General features: G+C 30.9%; 2 protein-coding genes across 2 annotated transcripts; both read left to right on the top strand.

Moving 5' to 3' along the window:
- Positions 1-144: 144 nt before the first annotated feature.
- On the top strand, positions 145-14,287 carry LOC143075752 (phosphatidylinositol transfer protein alpha isoform-like). Its single transcript, XM_076251316.1, has 10 exons — positions 145-259; positions 5,572-5,602; positions 6,177-6,364; positions 6,896-6,995; positions 7,636-7,713; positions 9,500-9,580; positions 10,209-10,286; positions 11,438-11,533; positions 12,976-13,098; positions 13,825-14,287. The coding sequence occupies exons 1-10, from the start codon at positions 228-230 to the stop codon at positions 13,876-13,878; spliced, it is 861 nt and encodes a 286-aa protein (XP_076107431.1). The 5' UTR covers positions 145-227; the 3' UTR covers positions 13,879-14,287.
- Positions 14,288-20,949: 6,662 nt separating this feature from the next.
- Positions 20,950-21,672, top strand: LOC143077063 (serine-enriched protein-like). Its single transcript, XM_076252947.1, has one exon. It carries the CDS (start codon positions 20,950-20,952, stop codon positions 21,670-21,672), a length of 723 nt encoding a protein of 240 aa, XP_076109062.1.
- The last annotated feature ends 1,390 nt before the right edge of the window (positions 21,673-23,062 follow it).

Genomic DNA, 23,062 nt, shown 5'->3' with positions numbered 1-23,062 from the left:
AATATAGTAAGAAAAAAATACGAGATTCTGAGTTAATTAATACTTGAATTTTATAATAAATTAAAAAATGATAAAATATGAGAAATTACAAGTCATTCGAATAGTTTCAACGTCCGGAAATTCCTATATCTTCACTGCAGAACGAAAAAGCTGTCCGCACATGACGTCATTCGGTCCACCCAGGGAAACACATTTCTGAAAGACCGGCTATAAAAATACGTTAAAATATGCCTCCTACGTCCCCAAACATTAGTGAATAGTAAGTTTGGTGTTTACTTTTGGGTGTTGGAACTTGCATGAGTATTTTGAGTTGTTTTATGTAAGGTAAAGTGAATTGTGACTGAGATCAAGACCAGATTATGTCAATCGCTACTGATCAACTCCTGATCTAAAATCAATAACATGTTAATCCCATTCATTCCATAGTTTTCTTTTGTATCTTTTTAACACAGATAACTGTAACAGCTTTTAGTTTAACTAGAAATTGCTGTTGATATGTTAGTAGCAAAAGTTCAAATGAGGAATCTCAAAGAATGACTACACTGTCAGTGCACTCTAAAGCAGGGTCAAAAAGTAGGTTTAAAATCACATACATATTTAGTTAATTATTTACTTATTGAAAAATCTAAATGGTGCTTGATAGGAGGTAATCTTTATAAATTGATTCAAGACTTGCTGATCATGATATTAATGATTACTTGAAAATATTGGTTCAAGCCAATAAAAGGGCATTTTTCAGAGGCTGGTCTTCAAGTTGGGGGCCCCCTTCTTCAAACACAAAAAGGTTGTCTGTTTAGCTGAGTGAGATGTATAACATGCATACTGAATATTTATGTATTATTTGCCTCTGAAATAGGCCAACAACAGTCAATAAACATGATAAATCAAGAAATCTGCATTGCAAATTTCGGGTCTCACTAATTAGCGACAAGAAGAATTTTTTTTGCGACAAGAATTTTTTTTTATTACGATTTCTTATTCTTATTTGCATATGTTATTGTTTATAATAATATTGTCTGTATGCTATATGCCCTCCTGGGGCCCTAATTTGGTAAATAAAAATATTCTATTCTATTCTATTCTATTCTATTCCAAATAAATATTAGATAGTATGCATTTAATTTTTTTTATTATTTAGTTTAACAGTATTTATTAATGAAAAATTACAAAAATAAAATATTACAATGTTTTCCTCTTGTTTGATTTCAGTTCTTTGTATTTCACAATTTGTGTCTGTATTTGTATTTTCTGGACAATGATGCACAAAATAATGCATTTTTCAAGGTTATTATATACATGTATTGTACAAAGAGAGTTTTAAAAACAAATTATAAGATAGATATATTATTGTTCTAAAAAACAAGTAAAATTAATATCGTAATGGAACAGGGTAAACGTAATTCTTGCTGTAATATTCATAATAAATAATAAAATATCACACAAATAAATATAGTAATTAGAACTATGTTTCAATTTTTTTTCTATCTATTTATTGGTAAAATATTAACTTTCTTGTCGCTAAAATAGTTTTTGTTGCATATTCTTTTAAAATTTATTTGGAATACATTATTTTGATATAAAAAAAAATGTTTTCCTGTCGCTAAACAGTCTTCTTGTCGCTAAAATTCTTCATTTGTCGCTAATTAGTGAGACAGCAAATTTCTATATCAAATTTTCTGAATTCAAGATTAATCCAGATTCAATAATTTTTTATTTTCAGAGTACAAATGTATTACAACTTATATAGAAGTCTTATAAACATATAAAAATGAGACAGAGAGTACCAAAGCGATAATCAAATACCTTAAGTCAAAGATAAATTAAAAATATCATTAAAAATATATTTTCAAATTGACAAAAAAACAAATTACAGTCTTCAAAACTTGACTAACAAACTACATTACGAATATGTGCAATTGATATATATATATAGGTGTTCAAGTAAAAATACTTGCTTCATATTGTTACTCATTTCAAGTCCATAAGAAAAGAGGGGGCATTGTAATAAACATCAAAATGAATATATATATGATTGTAAAAATAAGAAATAAAACATTGTGAATTTAATATCTTATTCTCAAATTCTTAATATTTGTCAAAAGTATCCCTTTAGCAAAGTATGTCATGTATGTGGTGTACATAATAGTAAGCCTATTTATTTCATGGGATGGGATAAAGATTAAATAAAAATATGTAACGTTAACAGACTTGAAAATGAAAATATGGGGCAAATGTGCATGTGACCAAGCACATTACATACTTGATTGAAAGTTTGTAAGTTAAAAAGTATACATAACCAACTCAGCAACAGGTTCTGTCCATCACATGACATATTACTATATTATTTTTTGCCTTAAAAAATCAAACCTGTCCATTTTCCAAAAACCAGTTTGTGAATTAGAGCATGGGAAGACTATAATTCAATAGCAGTACATTTCTGAAGATTTTTTATAGAATAAAGGATTTTCTTTTTAAAAAAAGAAAGTTTTAATTTACATACATGTGTTTTATAGAAAAACTCAGCCTTTCAAGTTTGTATATACATGTAAAACTACTTTTTTTTATTAATCTGAAGTAACATTTGACTTTCATGACTTTATGAATTACATACAGTCTGGGATTACCTTTTATTCACAACACTAACTTCATTATACTTTCATGGAATGTTTTGAAAATTACCTTGGTCAATATCAAGAAATAGTATACGAGAAATGGTTTGATTATGTTGTGTTTTTCCTTATTAAACTGAATGTCAATCAAAATTTTACTCTTACACTGAAAACTTCAATCACAAGTGAGACACACGGTTGGAATTCTATGAAACTATTTACAATTTCTTGAATTTTTGAAAAAAATATAAATATTCTTATTACAAGTGTGCCTTTTTCTTGGATTGGGGGGATTTAAAACCAGATTATGAATATATATATACCTTTCAAGATCCTAAAGTATACACATACACGTATATGTACATTTTATGTCTAAATTATCTTTGCGGTTACTTGACCTACTTTCATGACTTAATATTCCTTCACAAAACTGTACTTGTATGATAAACTTCCTCCTATTATATAAATCTTTATATCTAGGTCATGTGTTATGCCCTATAACATGAAGAGATAGTCTAATATTGCTATAATACAATGTTAACTTGTACATGCTTCATAGATTTGTTAGCCTTGGGTTAATATATTCATTATCTAAAATATTTCAAATATATATTAATATTTGTATCAGATAAATTATATTATATAATAAAGGTTATTTCAAGTAATCATATGAGCATTAAATATATACGATGTATATTTCAAAATTCTGCATGCACATTTGGAAAGTTCTGTGATACATTTGTAGTTGCAACACAAATTTAGAAAAACAGATAATTTGAAAAGGATGGTTGACAAAATATAGCACTTGGTCACCTGATCATGTTGATACTGTAGACCAAAAACATTGTGGGGAAAGTTTCAAAAGAAACATGTTTTTTTCTTCAAATTTTATGCATTTTTAACTTCTGTATAATTATACCCCCGCTTTAAAAAAGGGGGGGTATACTGTTTTACCTCTGTCTGTCCGTCCATCAGTCCGTCCATCAGTCCGTCAGTCCGTCAGTCAGTCCGTCCCATGAAACTTTCGTCACATTTTTCTCAGGAACTACACATCCACCCTTTCTGTAATTTGGTATCAACATTTATATATGTCAGCCATACCGTGTGATGCGTTTTCAGATTCATCACTTGACAACTTCCTGTTTACCGAACACTTGTCTGATTTTACACATGATAGCCAAGTTGAAAATTTTCGTCACATTTTTCTCAGGAACTACAATACAAGGATTTCTGAAATTTGGTTTCAGGATTTATATAAGTCAGCTATACCGTGTAATGCGTTTTCAGATTCATCACTCGACAACTTCCTGTTTACCGAACACTTGTATGATTTTACACATGATAGCCAAGTTGAAAATTTTCGTCACATTTTTCTCAGGAACTACAATACAAGGATTTCTGAAATTTGGTTTCAGGATTTATATAAGTCAGCTATACCGTGTGATGCGTTTTCAGATTCATCACTCGACAACTTCCTGTTTACCGAACACTTGTATGATTTTACACATGATAACCAAGTTAAAAATTTTCGTCACATTTTTCTCAGGAACTACAATACAAGGATTTCTGAAATTTGGTTTCAGGATTTTTATAAGTCAGCTATACCGTGTGATGCGTTTTCAGATTCATCACTCGACAACTTCCTGTTTACCGAACACTTGCATATTTTTACACTATTAATATTATCCACTTGCGGCGGGGGTATCATCAGTGAGCAGTAGCTCGCAGTTTTTTGGGAGGGCAAGTACATTTGTACATGAAGTAGGTAAAGAATTTGAGAATATTTAGGCAAATACAGCCTTTGACAAAATCATTTTCATCCTTATATAGGACATGACTGACTGAATACAACTTCATGGCAGCATAATATGCACCCTTTCTCAGAAACTTTGTTCAAGGTTAAATTTTCTGAATATTAATTTAAACACAACTGAAAATATTAGTGTTAGAAGTGTGTAATTCTAGATATATCTGCAACTGAAATATATTCTCATATTCTCTTTGGACAAAATTTCCTTAAATGTTATCATGAAAGAACCTGAATTAACACTATATCAATTTATAACCCTAAATCTTCTCATTTTTCTTCTAAAATTATATTTTTTGTATCTTCTCATTTTTCTAAAATGATATTTTTTTTATACCTTCTCATTTATCTTCTAAAATATTAATATGTTTGTCCCAGTTATATTTGAAGATGAAGAATTTGTGAAGTTTTTTGATGTTTCAGATTAAAATTCATAGTTGAAATGTCATTGTATCAGTCCAAGAAAAAAATTTGTGGTTGAAAAGAGTGAAGTCTGATACTGCTTATTTTCTATTCAAGAAAATGTTAAATTGTTTACATGGTTTGAGTGTTCTTTCAAATGTTGGTCTAGTGCTTACAGCAATAAAACTTTCAAGGGAACAAGGGAACAATCATACTCTTAAGGTGGTACCCAACACTTTAAGTAAAATTAATTTGGCTCGTTTAATTTTCTTAAAATTTTGACAAAGTATTTACCTTGACCCTTTTACATAAATATAAAAATTTCAAAAAATTTGAACCAACCGTTTTATCAGAAAAATTACACTGGTTATATAGCAGTTTGACAAACACTTATTTTGATCATTGAGAAGCTTAATATTTCCTTAACAACACAACGAAATTAAATGTTTAGCTGATTTTACAGAGTTATCTCCCTGTAGTGTTAGGTACCACCTTAACTCAGAAATCAACCAATGTAATACTGGAGTTTGTGTTTCCAGAATGAATTTTGTACTCGAGCCGAGTTGCGTATACGTAATAAGTTAAGAAAAACTGACTGCCACAAAATGACCAAAATGCTAAAAAAAGGTTTTGAGAACTCTGTGGTTTAATAATATACATGTCATAGTCTTGTAACTAAGCCATACAATGTTTGTATCTGATTATTATAATGATATACATGTATTAACATCTTTCTAATTCTTTCTCTTTCAGTCGTGTGGTACTTCCTATGACAGTGGATGAGGTAAGTACAAGTTTGTTATTGTTACCATGGAAATGAAATCCTTTCAATTCTTTACATTTAAAAACAGTTTGGGCTATCAATACTTGGAAAGCATTGTTAAAATCCTTTAAAAGTTAAGATGAGACAAAATCAAAATCAATTTGCCAAAAGCTGCTGTACATGCCTGTTTCTTAACATGGCCATACTTTTATGTTTTGCCAAAGCATTACATACATGACATATGAAGTTAATTATACAAAAAATGTAAAATTTCTGGGAGCTTAGTGATTGTCTAGTTTTATCATTTATTGATTTAAAGTTTAATTCACTCTTCAATTTTTGTTTTCAATTCTAGACTTGGTAAGAGTTGGTAGAAAATAGCATTTTGGAAAGTTGGGGAAAGTGTTATTGAAGTGAATTTATATCATTTTCAGATCATATTAATCAAAGGCATATATGTTCATAGATTTTAAATCGTCTTTACATTCTCTGACTAAATTGTCAACAAAATTTGTCCAATTTTCCTTAACAAGTATTTGAAAAATTGATAATCTGAGTGGAAAAATGTATGCAATGAATTAATCATCTGTTTCAGTATCAAGTTGCTCAATTATGGTCCGTTGCTGAAGCAAGTAAAAACGAGACAGGAGGAGGTGAAGGTATTGAAGTTCGTGTCAATGAACCTTTTGATGAAACTCATCATGCACCCAAGTCAAAGTTAGAGGCTAATGGTAAAACATATACCACTGGACAGTTTACACATAAAATCTACCACTTATCAAGGTAAGAATGTGTAAATATAAAAATAAGAAGATATTGTATTATTGCCAAAAGGCCTCGACATAAAAAAATTGTTATACAATACAAACGAGAAAACTAATGGCCTAACTTATGTACAAAATAATGAACAAAAAATGAATATGCTACACAGCAACAAACAACAATCTATGAATTACAGGCTCCTGACTTGGGACAGGAACATGCAAAATGTGGCAGGGTTAAACTCATTTGATGGTGCCAAACTGGCCCCCAACCTGGTATACTGGTGTAAAGGCACAAACTAGGAACAAACTATGCAAAACAATTAAAAACAATCAAATATGAGAAAAAACCAACAACCAATCAATTACAGGCTCCTGACTTGTGACTGGCATATATAGAATGTGGCTGTGTTAAACTTATTTGACGGCAAAGTATATATGTGCAGATTTCATGTGAAAGGTTAAAAAGAAGACTACAATAATTCATTTTTTGACCTTTAGAATGTAAATATGAATGTGCAACAAATTATCTATGTTGAAATGTATTTTTCAGTCGAGTTCCAGCTTTTATACGTTTGATAGCCCCTAAAGGATCTCTGGAGATACATGAAGAAGCTTGGAATGCTTATCCTTATTGTAGAACTATTATTACAGTAAGTTACCATAGAAACAACATTAAATATATATCGAAACAAGTGTAAGAAGATGTGGTATGATTGCCAATGAGACAACTCTCACCCATAGACCACATGCCATAGAATTTGATAACTATAATTCGCCTTACAAAACTCAACAATGAGCAAAACCAATACCACATACTCAGCTTTTAAAGTCCCAAGAATGACATATATAAAACTGATTTAAATGAGAAGTTGTTGTTTTAGAATAGAGAGTTTATGACTGGTTTGAACTCTTTTGTGTTCCCCTACACCACTTAGGAAACCATTTAATTATTACATGTATTATAGAATAAGTTTTCGTAGCAACGCTTTAAAAGTGTTGATAATTATGAATAACATGTCTGATAAAAAAAAAAAGATGATGTGGTATGATTGCCAATGAGTCAACTCACCACAAGAGACCAAATGACACAAAAATTAAAAGCTATAGGTCACTGTACAGCCTTCAACAATGAGCAAATGCCACTACCGCCTAGTCAGCTATAAATGGTCCTGAAAACTAACGGCCCAATTAATTTAAAAAAAAAAAAGCACACATGTAACACATGAACAAATGACAACCACTGATATATATTTTCACATTTACAAACCATAACTTTCTTCCTTTTTTCAGAATCCAGATTACATGAAAGATGCTTTTTATATAAAGATAGAAACCATGCACATGGATGATAAAGGCAATAAAGAAAATGTAAGGTTATGCCCCTCTTTTCTCCAAAATATGATGCCTTAATAGTGACATAATTGAGGTTCATTTTGTTTTTATTGTTCATAAACAGGGTCATGTATTTAAACAAAATATATGAACATATCTTACAGCTAAATTTATGAGTGTTGAATTGATAAGAAATTTTAAATACTAACTTTTCAGTTTGATAGGACCTACTTGTAAAGATCAATGATATTTTTTTTTATTAATTTGCATTTCTATCAGTACCAGGGATCTCCATGGATGAAAATTGAACGATGGAGGAACTTACACATTACAAACCGTGTCTACGCTGTACAGTGTAGCGCGATCGGAAGTATTTTATCTCTCTATACAAGGAATGGTGAACATGCTAATTTAAATTATATTTATTTGAATTTTCATTATAGAATTAGAAGTATCAATATTTTCATTTATTGCCGTTTTTAACCATTCAAATGCCAAGTCTTCATGGTCCCCCTTTAGTCGAGAATGACCAAAAGCTGTCATGAAGGTCCCCATGTAGATTTCTTGTATTTTTGGTAATTGTTATGGGGGTTAAAAATCAAATGATGTGGAGCTTATTTTTCATGGACAGTTGTCAAATTCAGAACCCATTACCGGTATGGCTGATTTGCAGCAACAACAAAACGATTCGTACGGGTTATGTAAAAGGTTAAAGAGATTTGTAAAGCAAACATTGACAAATGAAAACGTTTTTAATGACTTTATCTGTCAAATTGATGCTGTGCAACATGCATCTTTCGAGTCTGAATAGAAACCGGAAACGCGGATGTATCAATTTGATTGTAATATACGAAATGAATTCGGAATTACGATACGATATTCCTTTACAGGAAATATTTAAGTTTTTACTTTTAAACTTTTAAAGTAATTCTAAATTATCGTTACAGCAGTATTCAAGTTATTTGCAATGAAATAATATTTACTGTTTTGCGTCTTATTTTGTACTTCTTAAAAAAGGGGGATGCTGATTGCGTAAGTCAAAATAAAGCACGTGTTCTACTTGTTAAACTGTTTTCTTTGTAACTGGATTATGAATTTTTTTATTTAATCCAAAATATCATAATCATTTGCTAAAACTTAGTTGATTAATTCGACAAATGGATCGTCTATCCTCAGATAAGTATTCTCCTGTGTGGTTTGTTGATCTACCTGTACAAGCTCAGGTACAACTGATTGGCGATCTTAATCCGGATAACCCTCAGGCGTTAGAACTATATTGGATTATAACATAAAAAGCCTAAGGGTTATGCAATTACATGCATTTGATAATAATTGATAAAAAAAATGGCGTCGGGCTGCAAAAAACGATGAAGTTTTGAACGATGGCGGAAGACAATTTAACGATGGCGCAAAACAATTTAACGATGGCGCAAGTCATTTGACGATGGCGCAAGACATTTGAACGATGGCGGGGCGCCATCGTTAAACAGGCCATGGAGATCCCTGCAGTACATATCAGTTTTAAGGCCCTGCCACCTGTTGCTATGTTGTTGTTGCTGTCCATCAGATTGTCTTTTTTTTTCAGCCAAAAGATATCTCTGTGTGTGTCACCAGTTTATAATGAAAAAATCACATTTATAGTGAAAAAATCACATTCAAGTATATGCAAAGTTCAAATGATTCCATTCAATGTATATATAGTTATATTCGCAAAAATTGAATCCCCCACTCTCTTATAAACTTTTTTGGAATCCAGAACCAGAAAATGTTATGAGTAAAATACTATTTAAACTAAAATTCATTTTATATGTTTTCCTTTCAGGTACACGGTTTAATCCCAGAAGATATGAGAATTAGAAAAGTTGTACCTATAGACATAGCCAATGATCCTATTAAACATGACGTACGTATTATGTTTACCTGCACTTGGGCAATTAATTTGCAATCCTGAAATTGGGGGGAGGGGGGATGAAATCAACAATTTTCCAATAGGATTATATTTACTGCAGTCACAGTCAGTTTGATTTACGAAGTTATAGCTGATATCATGTTTATTTATATTTTCTGAAAGCAATAAAGTCCTTGAAAATTTTTTAATTTGGCTGGCAGAGATAATTTTTTATCGGCCAATTATTGAAAAACATTTCTGGTATATTGTAAGATTATATACTTTATATTGTAAAACTGTCAGTTCAGGAATTTAACCGTTTTGGTAGTAAAATCTAACTCTTTAAATAATCAAAGTTCCTCTGTTCAAATGCAAAATTGATACTAGTAATTTACTAGCCAGGCAAATCATGGGATGGGTCACAAAAAGGATGGCTGAAAATCTTCTGTGAACAGGTAGTTTTTACATACAGGGTATATTTATGTATATATATATATATATATACAATATATAGTAAAGAATTAAAGGTTAACCTTTAAACAAACAAGCAAATAAGTTAATGTTTAGATTAAGAATTCAATAATTTATGAAAGTTTGAATCTGTAATATTTATAACTTGTGAGGTGTTTTTTTCTGTTAACAGGACTACAAATTAGAATGGGATCCATCGAAGAATAAATCAGAGAAAACCAATAGAGGTCCCTTAGTAGGAAATTGGCAGGTTAGTCTTGATATAGTCACTGCTGTAATCGCTAGCCAGTCCACACTGAGGTTGTGAGTTCCAATCTGGCTCATGCAGGTGCACTCTACTCAAATCTTAATTGACTTGGATCGCCAGATTTCCTATCGTTGGTTGGTGGTTTTCTCTAGGGACTCCTGCTTCCTCCACAAATAAAAAGTGGCCATCACGAAATAGCCTAAATGCGGTGCTTAAAAGTGGTGTTAACACCAAAAGTCAAATTATATTCCTTGCAGGGGATATAATGGAATCAGGTTCTATGGTTCAGATTACAAAATTTGAGCTTGAAACACCAAATCAAGTATTTTTATTGGTTGAATTCTGAGTGAATAAGATAATTATACACTGAATTTTTATGACCATAAGGCCAAGTGTCTCACTTATAAACCCCAGTGTTCTTTGTACACCACTGTTCCGTATTAACATGAAACAGTTGTTAAGCAGTACTGGAAATTTTGTCACTAAAATTGTAAAATGAAGCCATTTAACTTTAATTGATGTTTATAACAATAAAAAAACATTTCAGTTATATACAGGTTGTTTGAGGGATTGTTGAAGATACTTTTCTGTCTTGCTTACATCCACCATCACTGCCACAAACTGGGTCAAAGCCACAATACACCAAGATAGTACTAGGTCATAGTTCAAATGTATCATATAGCAAATAAGAACTGGGTCATAGTTCAAATATATGGAATGGGTCATAGTGCAAATATTTCATGTAGCATCAAAGAACTGGGTCATAGTGCAAATATATCCTGTAGTAAGAAAGAACTGGGTCATAGTGCAAATATATCGTGTAGCAAGAAAGAACTGGGTTATTGCAAATATACTATACAGCTAGGAAGAACTGGGTCATTGTTCAAATATATCAACCACACAAAGAACTTGGCCATTGAGCAGATATATCAGCAGCAAAGAAATTCCACAAAGAGCAAATATATTATGCAACAATAAAGGAAGGGTTAAAACATAACAGATGGGAAAAAAATGAACTTTTAATTTCAAGTTTACAGTTATCATAAAAAAATGGTATAGACACATTCCTACTTCGAAACAGAATGTTTGATATTTTAAGGTAAGTTATAGTGAATGTTTGATTAAAGAATTATTTTTTTTTTTCAATTTTGTAGGAAAAAGCTGACCCTGTGATGTGTTGTTATAAATTGGTTTCCTGTAAATTTAAATGGTTTGGTTTACAGAACAGAGTAGAAAAATTTATACAAACTGTAAGTATGTTATGTGTTAATATTTAGTGACACTGTATAGTTATAATTTAATACATAACTGGATGATTGAGGTAGATTTTATAGGTAAATATTAAGTGATACACAGTCAGTTTACTTATAATTGGATACATAATTAAAAGATAGCTAAAGGGAAGTTAATTTGTGTGGATTACATGCCTGTCATATAGACAAGTATAGGTTTTTATGCCTTTGCAGCTGGGCCAATGGGGCATTAAGTGTTACTCTTCTTGGTCCTTTCCGTCTATGGTGTACATACCAAAGGATATAAAACTTATACAATGCTTATTACCACAAAACACAAATCAAGTTGAAATAGGATGGCTTCACTTTTAACATTCATGAGTTATGCCCCTTTATAAACATAAAAATTGCTGAATTTTTTATTTCTGTTTTATCTTTAGTTTGCCTCAACAAAATGTTATAAATATACACAATGCTTAATACCATAAAAAACAGATCAAGTTTGACATTGATGGTGTCAATTTTATTGTTCTTGAGTTATGCCCCTTTATAAATGGAAAAATTGCTAAATCTCATTCTGTCATTTCCCTTCTTTAACTTTGAGTTTAACTTAAGTTTAACTAAACCAAATGTTATAAAACTTACACAATGCTTATTACCTCATAACACAGATCAAGTTAAAAATTGGGTGGCATCACTTTTACAATTAGTACATTGTCTCATGCATATTTACTAGGGAGGACCCATAGACACTTTCTCCATTTATTTGTATTTTAACGTGATGAAAAAAAAGATACAATTATCTCACAAAACAAATGCTTATTTGTTGATAAATCTTACATTGATACTCTGCTATATATAGAATTATGTTAATTGAAAACTTTGGTTGCAAAGGATTCATATGAAATTGTTGGTTATGAAATGTATTTTATCTTAGACAATCATTTTGCTTGATCACCTTAATATCAAATAGTTAATCTGGAGATTCCTTTTGAAAACTAAGTCATCATATTCCTATACTAGTACATCTTATATTTCATTGAGCTGGTTTTTGTTGGGGTTCATACTTATGCACCTAGGGCTGCATTAAATGTGACCATTGACAGTTTTTCTTTCCGTCTTTCCATCACTCCATTTGTAGACGGTTCATTGGCTTTTCATCATTTTCCAAAGCTGCAGTAACAACAATATAAAGTTTTGATAGGTTATTTTAAGGGGATTCACTAGTGGTAGGTCATTGATATATGTATGCATGTTGTATTTGCACATCTCATTCCAATGGAGATTACTTTGACCCACATCCTTAGACAATTCAACTTACAAGCATAATTTTTTACTGTCCCTTTGCTGACTTGTACTTTTTTTTAATTGACATGTTTAATATTTGAAAAGAGTTTTTGTCATGAAGTGAGCATTAGCTATAGTCATAGTGTGTTAGATTTGTCTTGTTCTTTTTACAGCAAGAAAAAAGAATATTTACAAATTTCCATAGACAAGTGTTTTGTTGGATGGATAAATGGCACGGTTTTACTATGGAAGATATCAGACGGATAGAAGAAGAAACAAAGAATGAATTAGATGAGGTAGGAAGTTTGTTGATATTCAGTTCAGTCAGAAATTACAAAGTGCGGTAGAATAGAGATGGATAAAATATAGATCATGGAATGTATGTAGTGATTGAATATAGATTTAATTAAAATGTGGATGATGGAAGAATTTTAAAATGAGCACAGAAAAATGTGTTTTGTTTCTAGTTAAAACCCTGAAAATGGAAAGTGTCTTTCAGTTAGAATTAAAGATTTATAAAAAATTAGAAATTATTCAGTAGTACAACAGTAAAATACTGACCTTATTTTGAGTGGTAAATCATTGGTTACCTGATTTATTTTACACCCTGTTTGACAATGTAATTCTTAAACAATGCTATAGGGAAAATTATAGACAATGAAATATTATCTATGCAGTGCTTATGTATTTACTGATGGAAATACGGTACTGTTCTTTTGCATTCTTTTTTGGTAAAACCAAAAGTTCTTTTGCTATAGAGGCCTCAGTAAACTACTGTATCACTAGCCTGTCAACACTGAGGTTGTGAGTTTTAAATCCATCAAGGGTCAGTTGCTCTTGACTCAAATCCTAATTGACTAGGGTTGTCAGCTTTCCCACAAATGGTTGTGGTTCTCTCTGACTTCCTCCAACAAATAATAAATAAATGCCTCAAAATAGCACAATAATGTTGAAAGTGGCGTTAAACACCACCTACTCAATCAACCTTTTGCTATATTTAAAATTCCATTTTGTATTTTCAGGCAAGAAGAAAAGGCAGTATAAAGGGAACTAAAGGCACTGATGAAGAAAAATAATGACAGGAATCTTAGATACTTAATTTATACACTCATTCCTTTGTTTTTATTTCTCATGATGAAAGCAATCTTTTTTGTTTTTATATGTTTGTTTCATTTGTTTCACAGAACAGAGCCACCTTTAAAAGTACAATGGTGATATCTTAATGCACAAAACCAGTATTTTATGTTAATGTATGCTAATTATTGTTTATATTGCCTTTGTCCGTCAGCTCCACATCTCCAGTTTATTATGTAATTCTCACTATAGGGCTTTCAATTTTACCCGATTTCATTGACTAACTATCAGTAGCTGAAATCATCGGTAAATTGGCCTTTTAAAAAATTTTGGACTCACACCCATATATTTTTTGCTGAATGATTTTTGTATGTTTGTTTTGTTGTATATTTATTAACACAACATCTTTTCATTGTGACAAGCAATCCTTCATAAATAAAGCTCATATCATTATTTGTAATTATTTTTTAGACTTCAAAACTAAAGTGTATTTATAGATTGCTTTACTGCTTATAACTATCTACATAGCAGCCATAAAGAGTCATGGAATTTTAAGAAGTATTAGCCGTGAAATTGAATGGAACACTTTTGATAATTTACGGGTTCTGTAATATATTTGAACATCTACTAGATATAGATTTTTTGACAGATATTTTTTACATCATGACATATAAAAAGTCTGACGCAACATTTCAAAAGTGATTATTCTATGATGTCAATAGTTCAAGTATTTCAGATTCCGAAAAAAAAAGATGAAAAAGTCTATCATTACAACAATCCAAATGTGCCTACCAAGTCAGTTTGAGGTTTCTTACAAGGAAGATTTAACCATGATACTTTGTTAAGAGTTATTTAATGATGAGATTTATAATTTTCAAGAGAGAAAAAATATCACCTTTGAATGAAGTTTAAGGGTCAAAATATGATCATAAAGTTGGATTTTCATGTCCTGATTCTAATCCTCTCAATTTTAAATTTAAAGGAAAGGATATTGTAGCAATTTATCTTGAATCCTAAAATGTGGAAAATAAACAACTCACACAAATACCCCACTTGACAGTTTTGCACTTGTCAATCATACAATTAATTTCAGAGCATATTGCCATATTTCATATAAAGACATTATGCATATGATATTGAGTGACTTTTATTCATTACATTCGTGTATGGTTGCATGAAGGTATGTGTGTTTACAGCTTTCTTAATTAAAAAACATAAATATCAAAATCACAATATATTTTGAATACACTTGATTTTTGTTTTTTTAATTAAGATACCAAACTTCAAATCTATTATAAGTCATGAGTTGTAAATTTAGATTATTAAAAGAAATATTGTGATAGAATTCTGAAACTAGGGCTTAATAATTGTAAATTCGCAAAAGTAATTGAGAATTCAATAGTAATGCTCGCTAATTGCTACCAAATAAATCTGATTCTATTGTAAATAGAATGGAAAGGAAATGAAATGAAATGCTTTCTAAAAAATTTAACAAAATGTCAGGCTAACATAGAATTATCAAGTTTTAAAAAAAGTAACAAATCAAAACCGCTACCTCTTATAGGAAAGTTAAAAGTTTATTTGCCAGTATACAGTGTAGAATATAGTGTTTTTCTTCTCCCTTTAATAAGAGTTTTTTTGAAGGGTTGTAATTGTTAAGAATTGCTATATCAATGATACAATAACATGCATTTAATATTTAGGTTGTGTAACATTAGGTAAAAGTATTTTTATACTGCTGCATCATTATTGTTAAGGACTTGGCGTTATTAAAACCATGTATCTACTAGAATTTCATTGTGATATACTCTTCATTTTTTATTTTTGTTTTCTGTATTTTTATATATGTAGGTATAATTCTTACCCCTCTAAGCACACACATTTGTTATATAACTTCCCTCTGAATAAACATATGTCATGAGTTTCTTCCCTTTGAATAAAATAAAATTCATGAATTACTTCCCTTTGACAGTCTAACAGAAAATCAGACTAAAAGTGAAAGACTAACAATGTTCATAAGAATATTGTGATATTTTTACCAAATATAATGTCTCAAAATAAATGAACCATGATAAACAGTGTATTATTTTGTTTTTGGTTCTGGGCAGGTCCTGTGAAATGTTTAGTTTAGTGCAGCACAAATATGTTTATTAAATATTTATATTATACAATGTAGTACAATACTATTTTGTCAATTAAGAGATTTAAGAGATAGCTTTCGAGGCTTAAAGCTTTCAAAAGTCGAATCAATGCCTTGTGTAGTAATGTATTATTTAAAAGTTCTTTGTAGTTCACATGTATTCATACTGTCTTTCAAATTTGAGGAATCTTATGTTTACATTTGCTACTGTACTAATTTATATTCATAATACTGTTGATTAAATGTAAAAAAATAACAAAGACCTTGGTTAATTCAAACTTTGTTAACTTTGTTTATTTAATAGAAGTGCTATTAATGTATACACATTTTTAAAGAAGAAGTCAGTTGAAACCTTGTCACTGTACCAAATTTATATCACCAATACAACTTAGCTAGTATTGGTCCATTTTGAATTTAGAAGTAATAAATATTTTCTCAAATCCTTATTATTTATTTTAATATCAGGAAACCTATCAATTTCCCTTTTCGCTTTCTTTGGAGATTGTAAACATCACTATGTATAACAGGTTCTTACAATTGGAAGGTATGGAAGGTTTTAGAAAGGCAAACAGTGTCAAAAGGGTAAAATACTAGGAAAATGAATAAACTATCATTTTCTTTTGTCATTTTGCACATGTAATTAGTAACAAAAATACTGCTTATTGATATTTGTCATGATTTGTTAATTTTAAAACAATAACTGGCAAAATAATTTTTGAATCAAATGTACATTGATATTTAGCTATAGTCACCTTTCAAAACAACAGTCTGTTAAAAAATTCTCTGTTTATGTCATGCTATCTGCTCCTGTGCTCATAAATGTATCAACTGTGTCCTCAACGCACATACACATGTTGAAAATGAAAAATCTTGTTTGCACCAAAACTTTCTAATGAAATACATTTGTATTGTACTCCCAACACTACCCACCCACTCCTTGGGTTGTATACTACAATGATTTTGTCCGTCCTTCTGTTAAGTTTGTTACATATTACTCTCCTACTCTGTTATGGAATGATATTTGGTCAGGAACTTCATAGTATTGAGAAGAATGATGTGAAAGATTTTTGACTCTGTAGGGCCTTACTTGGAATTTATCTTTTCTTGAAGGTAAATAAAAAAGTGACATATACATTGCATATAACACTGTACATGTTGCAGTATACATCTCTCTATATAACCTGCAAAATAGTCAAATTTCAGACAAACACATTTTAGTATGAATAGACAAATTCTCAGTTTTTTTGTTTTTTTTAAACCTGTTAAAACGGTTTTAAAAAATATCAATATTTGACGGATTTCTGTTTCATTCCAACTACAGTTTTCTAATAACTATTTTTTTACCGGGAATAAGCTCTTAGGATGACTCTTGAGGATTTATTTTGTGCAATGAAGTTTTGTAAATTGATGTAGATTTTAGTTTTTGTATAATCCATTATCTTCATAAGAACAAAGATATGAGTGTTATATATTCACTACATAAATATTCTGTTTTTTAAAACTTTGTATATTAATTATAAAAGCTTGATAGATTTCCTTAAGATATTATCATACAATTGTACCTTTATTGTACTGAAAGCTAAACAAAATATAAAATGCCAAGACTACAGATTCCAGTGTTTTTGTGTAATATAAATGATGTCCTATAACAAAGTTTAATTTCACGTAAACCTGAAGAAAACTTGCAGGTTGCATACAAATGTTCTCTCTGTTAAAGCCTCTTTTGATGAAAAAAAAATCATTATATTTTTGTGCATTTTCTATTCAAAATAACTGATTACTGGTATTCATGTCAGATTAGAAGCTAAAATAACACATTTCTGCATGTTTTATCATCCAAATATCAAACTAAAAGAAGCATAACTAATTAAAGTGGAATATACTCAGCATTTTTTGTTTACAGTTCATTAAATGTTTCTGCTGATATGCTTAGCTTCAGAAGACAATTTATGGAAATGGTTTATAACAATTTATGAATTCTACTTATGGTAAAAAGATCTTTTAAATTCCAACTATTTTTTTTACAAAATATCTAAGATTGTTTTGGTGTGTATCATCCTTGGTTTAAAACCATTAGAAGAATTCACAAACCACCATAACAAATTTAAAAAAAAGGAGTACACAGAGGTCAGATGAAATGTATATAACCAATAGGCTGATAGATAAAACATTTTCATATTCAAAGTTATTGCTGTTGAAGGATTTGGTTTACAGAATGGAGCACCACTTTGTGTTATGATTTTCTGGGTGGACTGATAAGGTCTGAAATTTTCATGGACTAACAGGGTCTACAATACAAACCATATTTATATATAGACCCCATGAAAACTATTGCTGATTTTAAGTGAAACGAGATATTTTCTGTAGCTATTTATTTTGTACATGTCATATTTCTCAATCATGTCAAAAATATTTGTTTATGTCTAGATGAATAAATACTACTGAGTTAGCATTTTGTTTCAGAAGTTTTATGTATAGTATAAAAATAAGAAGATGTGATGTGACTGTCAATAAGTCAACTGTCCATCAGAGACCAAATGATGAGGATGTTGACAACTATAGGTCATTTGCCTTCAACAATAAGCAAAACACATACAATATATAATGAAAGCTTGAAAAGGTCCTGGCATGAAAAAATGTGAAACATCTCAAAAGAGATGGCATGATTTATGCCAAAACAAAAGCGTTATTAGGCAACCTATAGATAACAGGCAACTTACTTAGAAGAGGCACACAAAAATGTGGGGTCAAACTTATTTGTGAGACCAACACTCACTTATTCTGTTACAGCACAAAATAAGAAGGACCAAGTACAGCACGCCTCCGGGTGCGGGAATTTCTCGCTACATTGAAGACCTGTTGGTGACCTTCTGCTGTTGTTGTTTTTTTTTTTTTTTTTCTATGGTCGGGTTGTTGTCTCTTTGGCACATTCCCCATTTCCATTCTCAATTTTATTCAACTCATAAAATAATACATGTATGATATTCTGATTCTAAAATAATGAATATTCAACATGGACATAAAAAATAAATAAAAAACTGGATTTGCTTTGACTTTTCAATGTGGTTGCAGATGTATGTAGTTTTACTTGACAGTATTCACAATTAATTTTTATCCGGATTTTTATGACAAAAATGTCGGTTATTGATTTGGGGATGTACATCGGGCAGGCGGGCGGGCGGGCGGCAATCAAATGTTGTCCGTGCATTAACTCATGAACCGTTCAACCAAAGCTTTTAAAATTTAATATGTTATTACTGACAACTATACGAAGGTCAAGTTCAATAATGGCGATTTTGACTTTTACCGTTCAGGAGTTATGGTTCTTGAAAGATTGAAAAATGGAGTTTCCAGTCGTGTCCGTGCATTTACGCATGAACTGTTCTACCAAAGCTTCCCAAATTTTAATATATTGTTACTGATGACAGAATGGAGGTCAAGTTCAATAATGACGATTTTGACTTTTACCGTTCAGGAGTTATGGTTCTTGAAAGATTGAAAAATGGAGTTTCCAGTCGTGTCCGTGCATTTATGCAAGAACTGTTCTACCAAAGCTTCCGAAATTTTAATATGCTGTTACTGATGACAAAATGGAGGTCAAGTTCAATAATGACGATTTTGACTTTTACCGTTCTGGAGTTATGGTTCTTGAAAGATTGAAAAATGGTGTTTCCCGTCGTGTCCGTGCATTTTCTCATGAACCATTCAACCAAAGCTTTTGAAATTTTAGTATGTTGTTACTGATGACAAAATAGAGGTCAAGTTCAGTAATGACGATTTTGGCTTTTACCATTCAGGAGTTATGGTTCTTGAAAGATCGTAAAATGGCGTTTCCATTCACGTTGTTGCATTTACTCATGAACCATTCAATCTAAGCTTTTCAAATTTTAATATGTTGATACTGATGACAAAATGGAGGTCAAATTTGATATTGACGATTTTCACTTTCACCATTCATCAGTAATGGTTCTTGTGATATTGCCAGGACACAAAAAAATGTTAATAAATCCGGTTTGCTGTCGTTGTGACAGCCTCTTGTTAAGCTTTATCTCTAGTTGACTTGGTTAGAATTTATCTTATTTACTAAATTCTAAGATGCACACACCAAGACATACATTATATATGATATATTATAATATTAAATTTATCACTTTCAATATTAGTAAGTTCATATAAAAAAAATTGATACAGTCAAATTAAGGTGGTACCTAACACTTTAACTAAAATTAATTTGGCTCGTTTAATTTTCTTAAAATTTTGACAAAGTATTAACTTTGACCCTTTGACAAAAATATAAAAATTTCAAAAAATTTGAACCAACCGTTTAATCAGAAAAATTACACTGGTTATATAGCAGTTTGACGAACACTTATTTTGATCTTTGAGAAGCTTAATATTCCTTTATGAACACAACGTCATTAAAACGTTCTGCTAATTTTACAGAGTTATCTCCCTGTAGTGTTAGGTACCACCTTAATCCAAATAAAAGTTGACTTAAAAATTCAAATGATTGATATCTTTACTGTTAGTTTTGTTAGGAAAAGTAATATTTTTTAATGTCACCTTCCATAAATAAATTCAAACAATTCAAACTGTTATTGATTTAATTACAAAACTATCAATCAGATTTGCTCATATTGTTTTCACCTCGTTAGATTATAACAGGATTTATCAATTAGCTTTACAAACTAATCAACCTGTTAATTGGATTAATTCAATACATTGATGACCCCAAGCCATAGACAAGCCAACTACTCTGTGGAACTGAGAATTGACAGAAATGTCTCCATGTCTCAATTTATATGTCATTTTATGCTACTTGTCAAAAAGGAGCATTTCATTTCGTTAAATGCTTGAATATAAATACAGTTATTTGAAAGTCCATATCATTTCAAATTATATCTTAAACTATATACACTTTAACAACTACAATATGGATAGATGTGAATCCACTCTGGCTTTAATGGACTTTGAGAAGGTGGAGCAGGATGAGTATTCATCTGGTTATGAATCCACACCTTCAGACTCAGAGTCATCTACACCAACTCAGAAATCACAATATGACACACTTGTACCAACCAGCTACAACAGGGACCCAGTCAAGATCAAAGAAAAGATGAGTTACAGAAATACACAAGCTCTGACTGAACAACTGAAGGTCATCTCATCCATACCAGAACTTTGTGATGTCACATTTGAAGTTGGACCAGAAAATGTCAAAGTTTATGGTGTCAAGGCCATCTTAGGAACAAGAAGCAGGGTGCTGTACAATCTCATTTTAAAGAAACAAAAAGAAGCTGAATTTCAGAGTAAAGCTGACAAAAAAGGAAAGAAAAAGAAAACCATAGTAAAATCAGACAAAGTTACCATTATTGTGAGGAAGTATGAACCAGAGGACTTCAAAAAGATAATACAGTTCATACACAGTGGTTCTGTGGATATCAACAGTTCATGTGTAGCTGGACTTTTATGTGGTGCATCACAGTTTGGTCTGGATGACCTTGAAAAGGCATGCTGGGACTTTGTCAACCATTCTGTTAAATCAGGGACTATCTCAAAGATTATACCAACTGCCAAGAGATACAGTCATCATAAAACTGGACAACGACTCTTGGAGAAATTATTTAGTAATACACAGCAACATGTTGAATTATAAATGACTATATAAATGAGTGATTGATTCTATTATTACTATTAGTGCTATGATATGTTATTAATTGATAAATAAGTAAATAAATATATAGACACAACAACTGTTTTTGATGATCAAATGTGTTTACTATCTAGCTAGTCTACTGAAATAGTATGTTTCTTTATAGCTTTTATCACATGCATGATTTGTTCAGTCATTATGGCTAACCCACGAACGAATAACAAGTGTTCGAGTTCAGTTAAGAATTCTGAATTCCAGTTAAAAAGTTACAGTCAGGGTTCAAGTCATAGTTCGAGTTCAAGTTTGAGTTAAAGTATGAACTATGCTTCGAGTTCGAGTTTGAGTCAAATTTAGAGATAAATTTCGAGCTGTGTGTTTCGATTAAAACTTCGAATACAAGTTATTAATGAGTTTGAGTTCAAATTTAACTTTCAGTTACAATCGTAGTTATGAAGTTCTTTCATAATGCACTTCAATCTCGGATCTTGAACCTTCAAAATTACCGTGTTTCATGAAATTCAGAAAGAAGTAATTTTTTAGGCGAAATGATTTTTTGTTGAAATATGATCAAAATAAAAACATAAAAACTAGCAGAATATACCACTCTCCCAAAAATTGCAAAAAATAATGATTTTATTAGACATATTCATGCTTATCCTGTTTTAGCTTTGGAAACTAGTTTAGCCATATGTACCTCAAACTATACGTACCTCTTGGTGGCTCCATTTGACCTCTTATGTCATATCTAAAATTTGTTTAGCAAATTATCAACTTATAGGTTATACTTTCTTGGCAGGAACAATTTTAAATGACATGAAATGTGGGCACTAAAAAAGTGGGGACTTCTGACTACAAATAGTGCCATGTAAAGAATAGGTCTGAAACGTAGAGTTGCATGAATGTACACCCTTGCAAGTGTTACATATTCGAGAACTTTTGACAACAAATATATAGTGCCATGTAATTTATTGAATCTTCGAAGTCTTTTTGAATAGTCCTCTAGAAAATATTTCAATGAGTTTCAAAATTTATATTGTAAATATACACACTGCAGTTGTTCATAGATAAATACTGAAAAACATATATTCATTTATATTGGACCCTTAATCCAATAACAGCGCTCCTGAGTCGACTCCCTTCGCCTGCCATAGATAGGTTACTTTGTAAAAAAAACGTAAAAGAAACTGCAAGTGGGGAAAATACCCATGTTAAAAAAATTCAATGCTGTGACACCAAACCAAGATCAATCAATGTCCACCTTTATATAAAGATGCACATGCAGTTATAAATATGCAAAGAGATATCGTGCTGACCAAGCCATGATGGGTCCTGACACAAATGACTAGAGGCTCTCAAGAGCCTGTGTCGCTCACCTGTATTTACTGATGCTTTG

This window comes from Mytilus galloprovincialis, chromosome 5 (assembly GCF_965363235.1).
Source record: "Mytilus galloprovincialis chromosome 5, xbMytGall1.hap1.1, whole genome shotgun sequence".
NCBI classification, from domain to species: Eukaryota; Metazoa; Mollusca; class Bivalvia; order Mytilida; family Mytilidae; genus Mytilus; species Mytilus galloprovincialis.
This window is presented reverse-complemented; position numbering and strand designations above follow the sequence as displayed.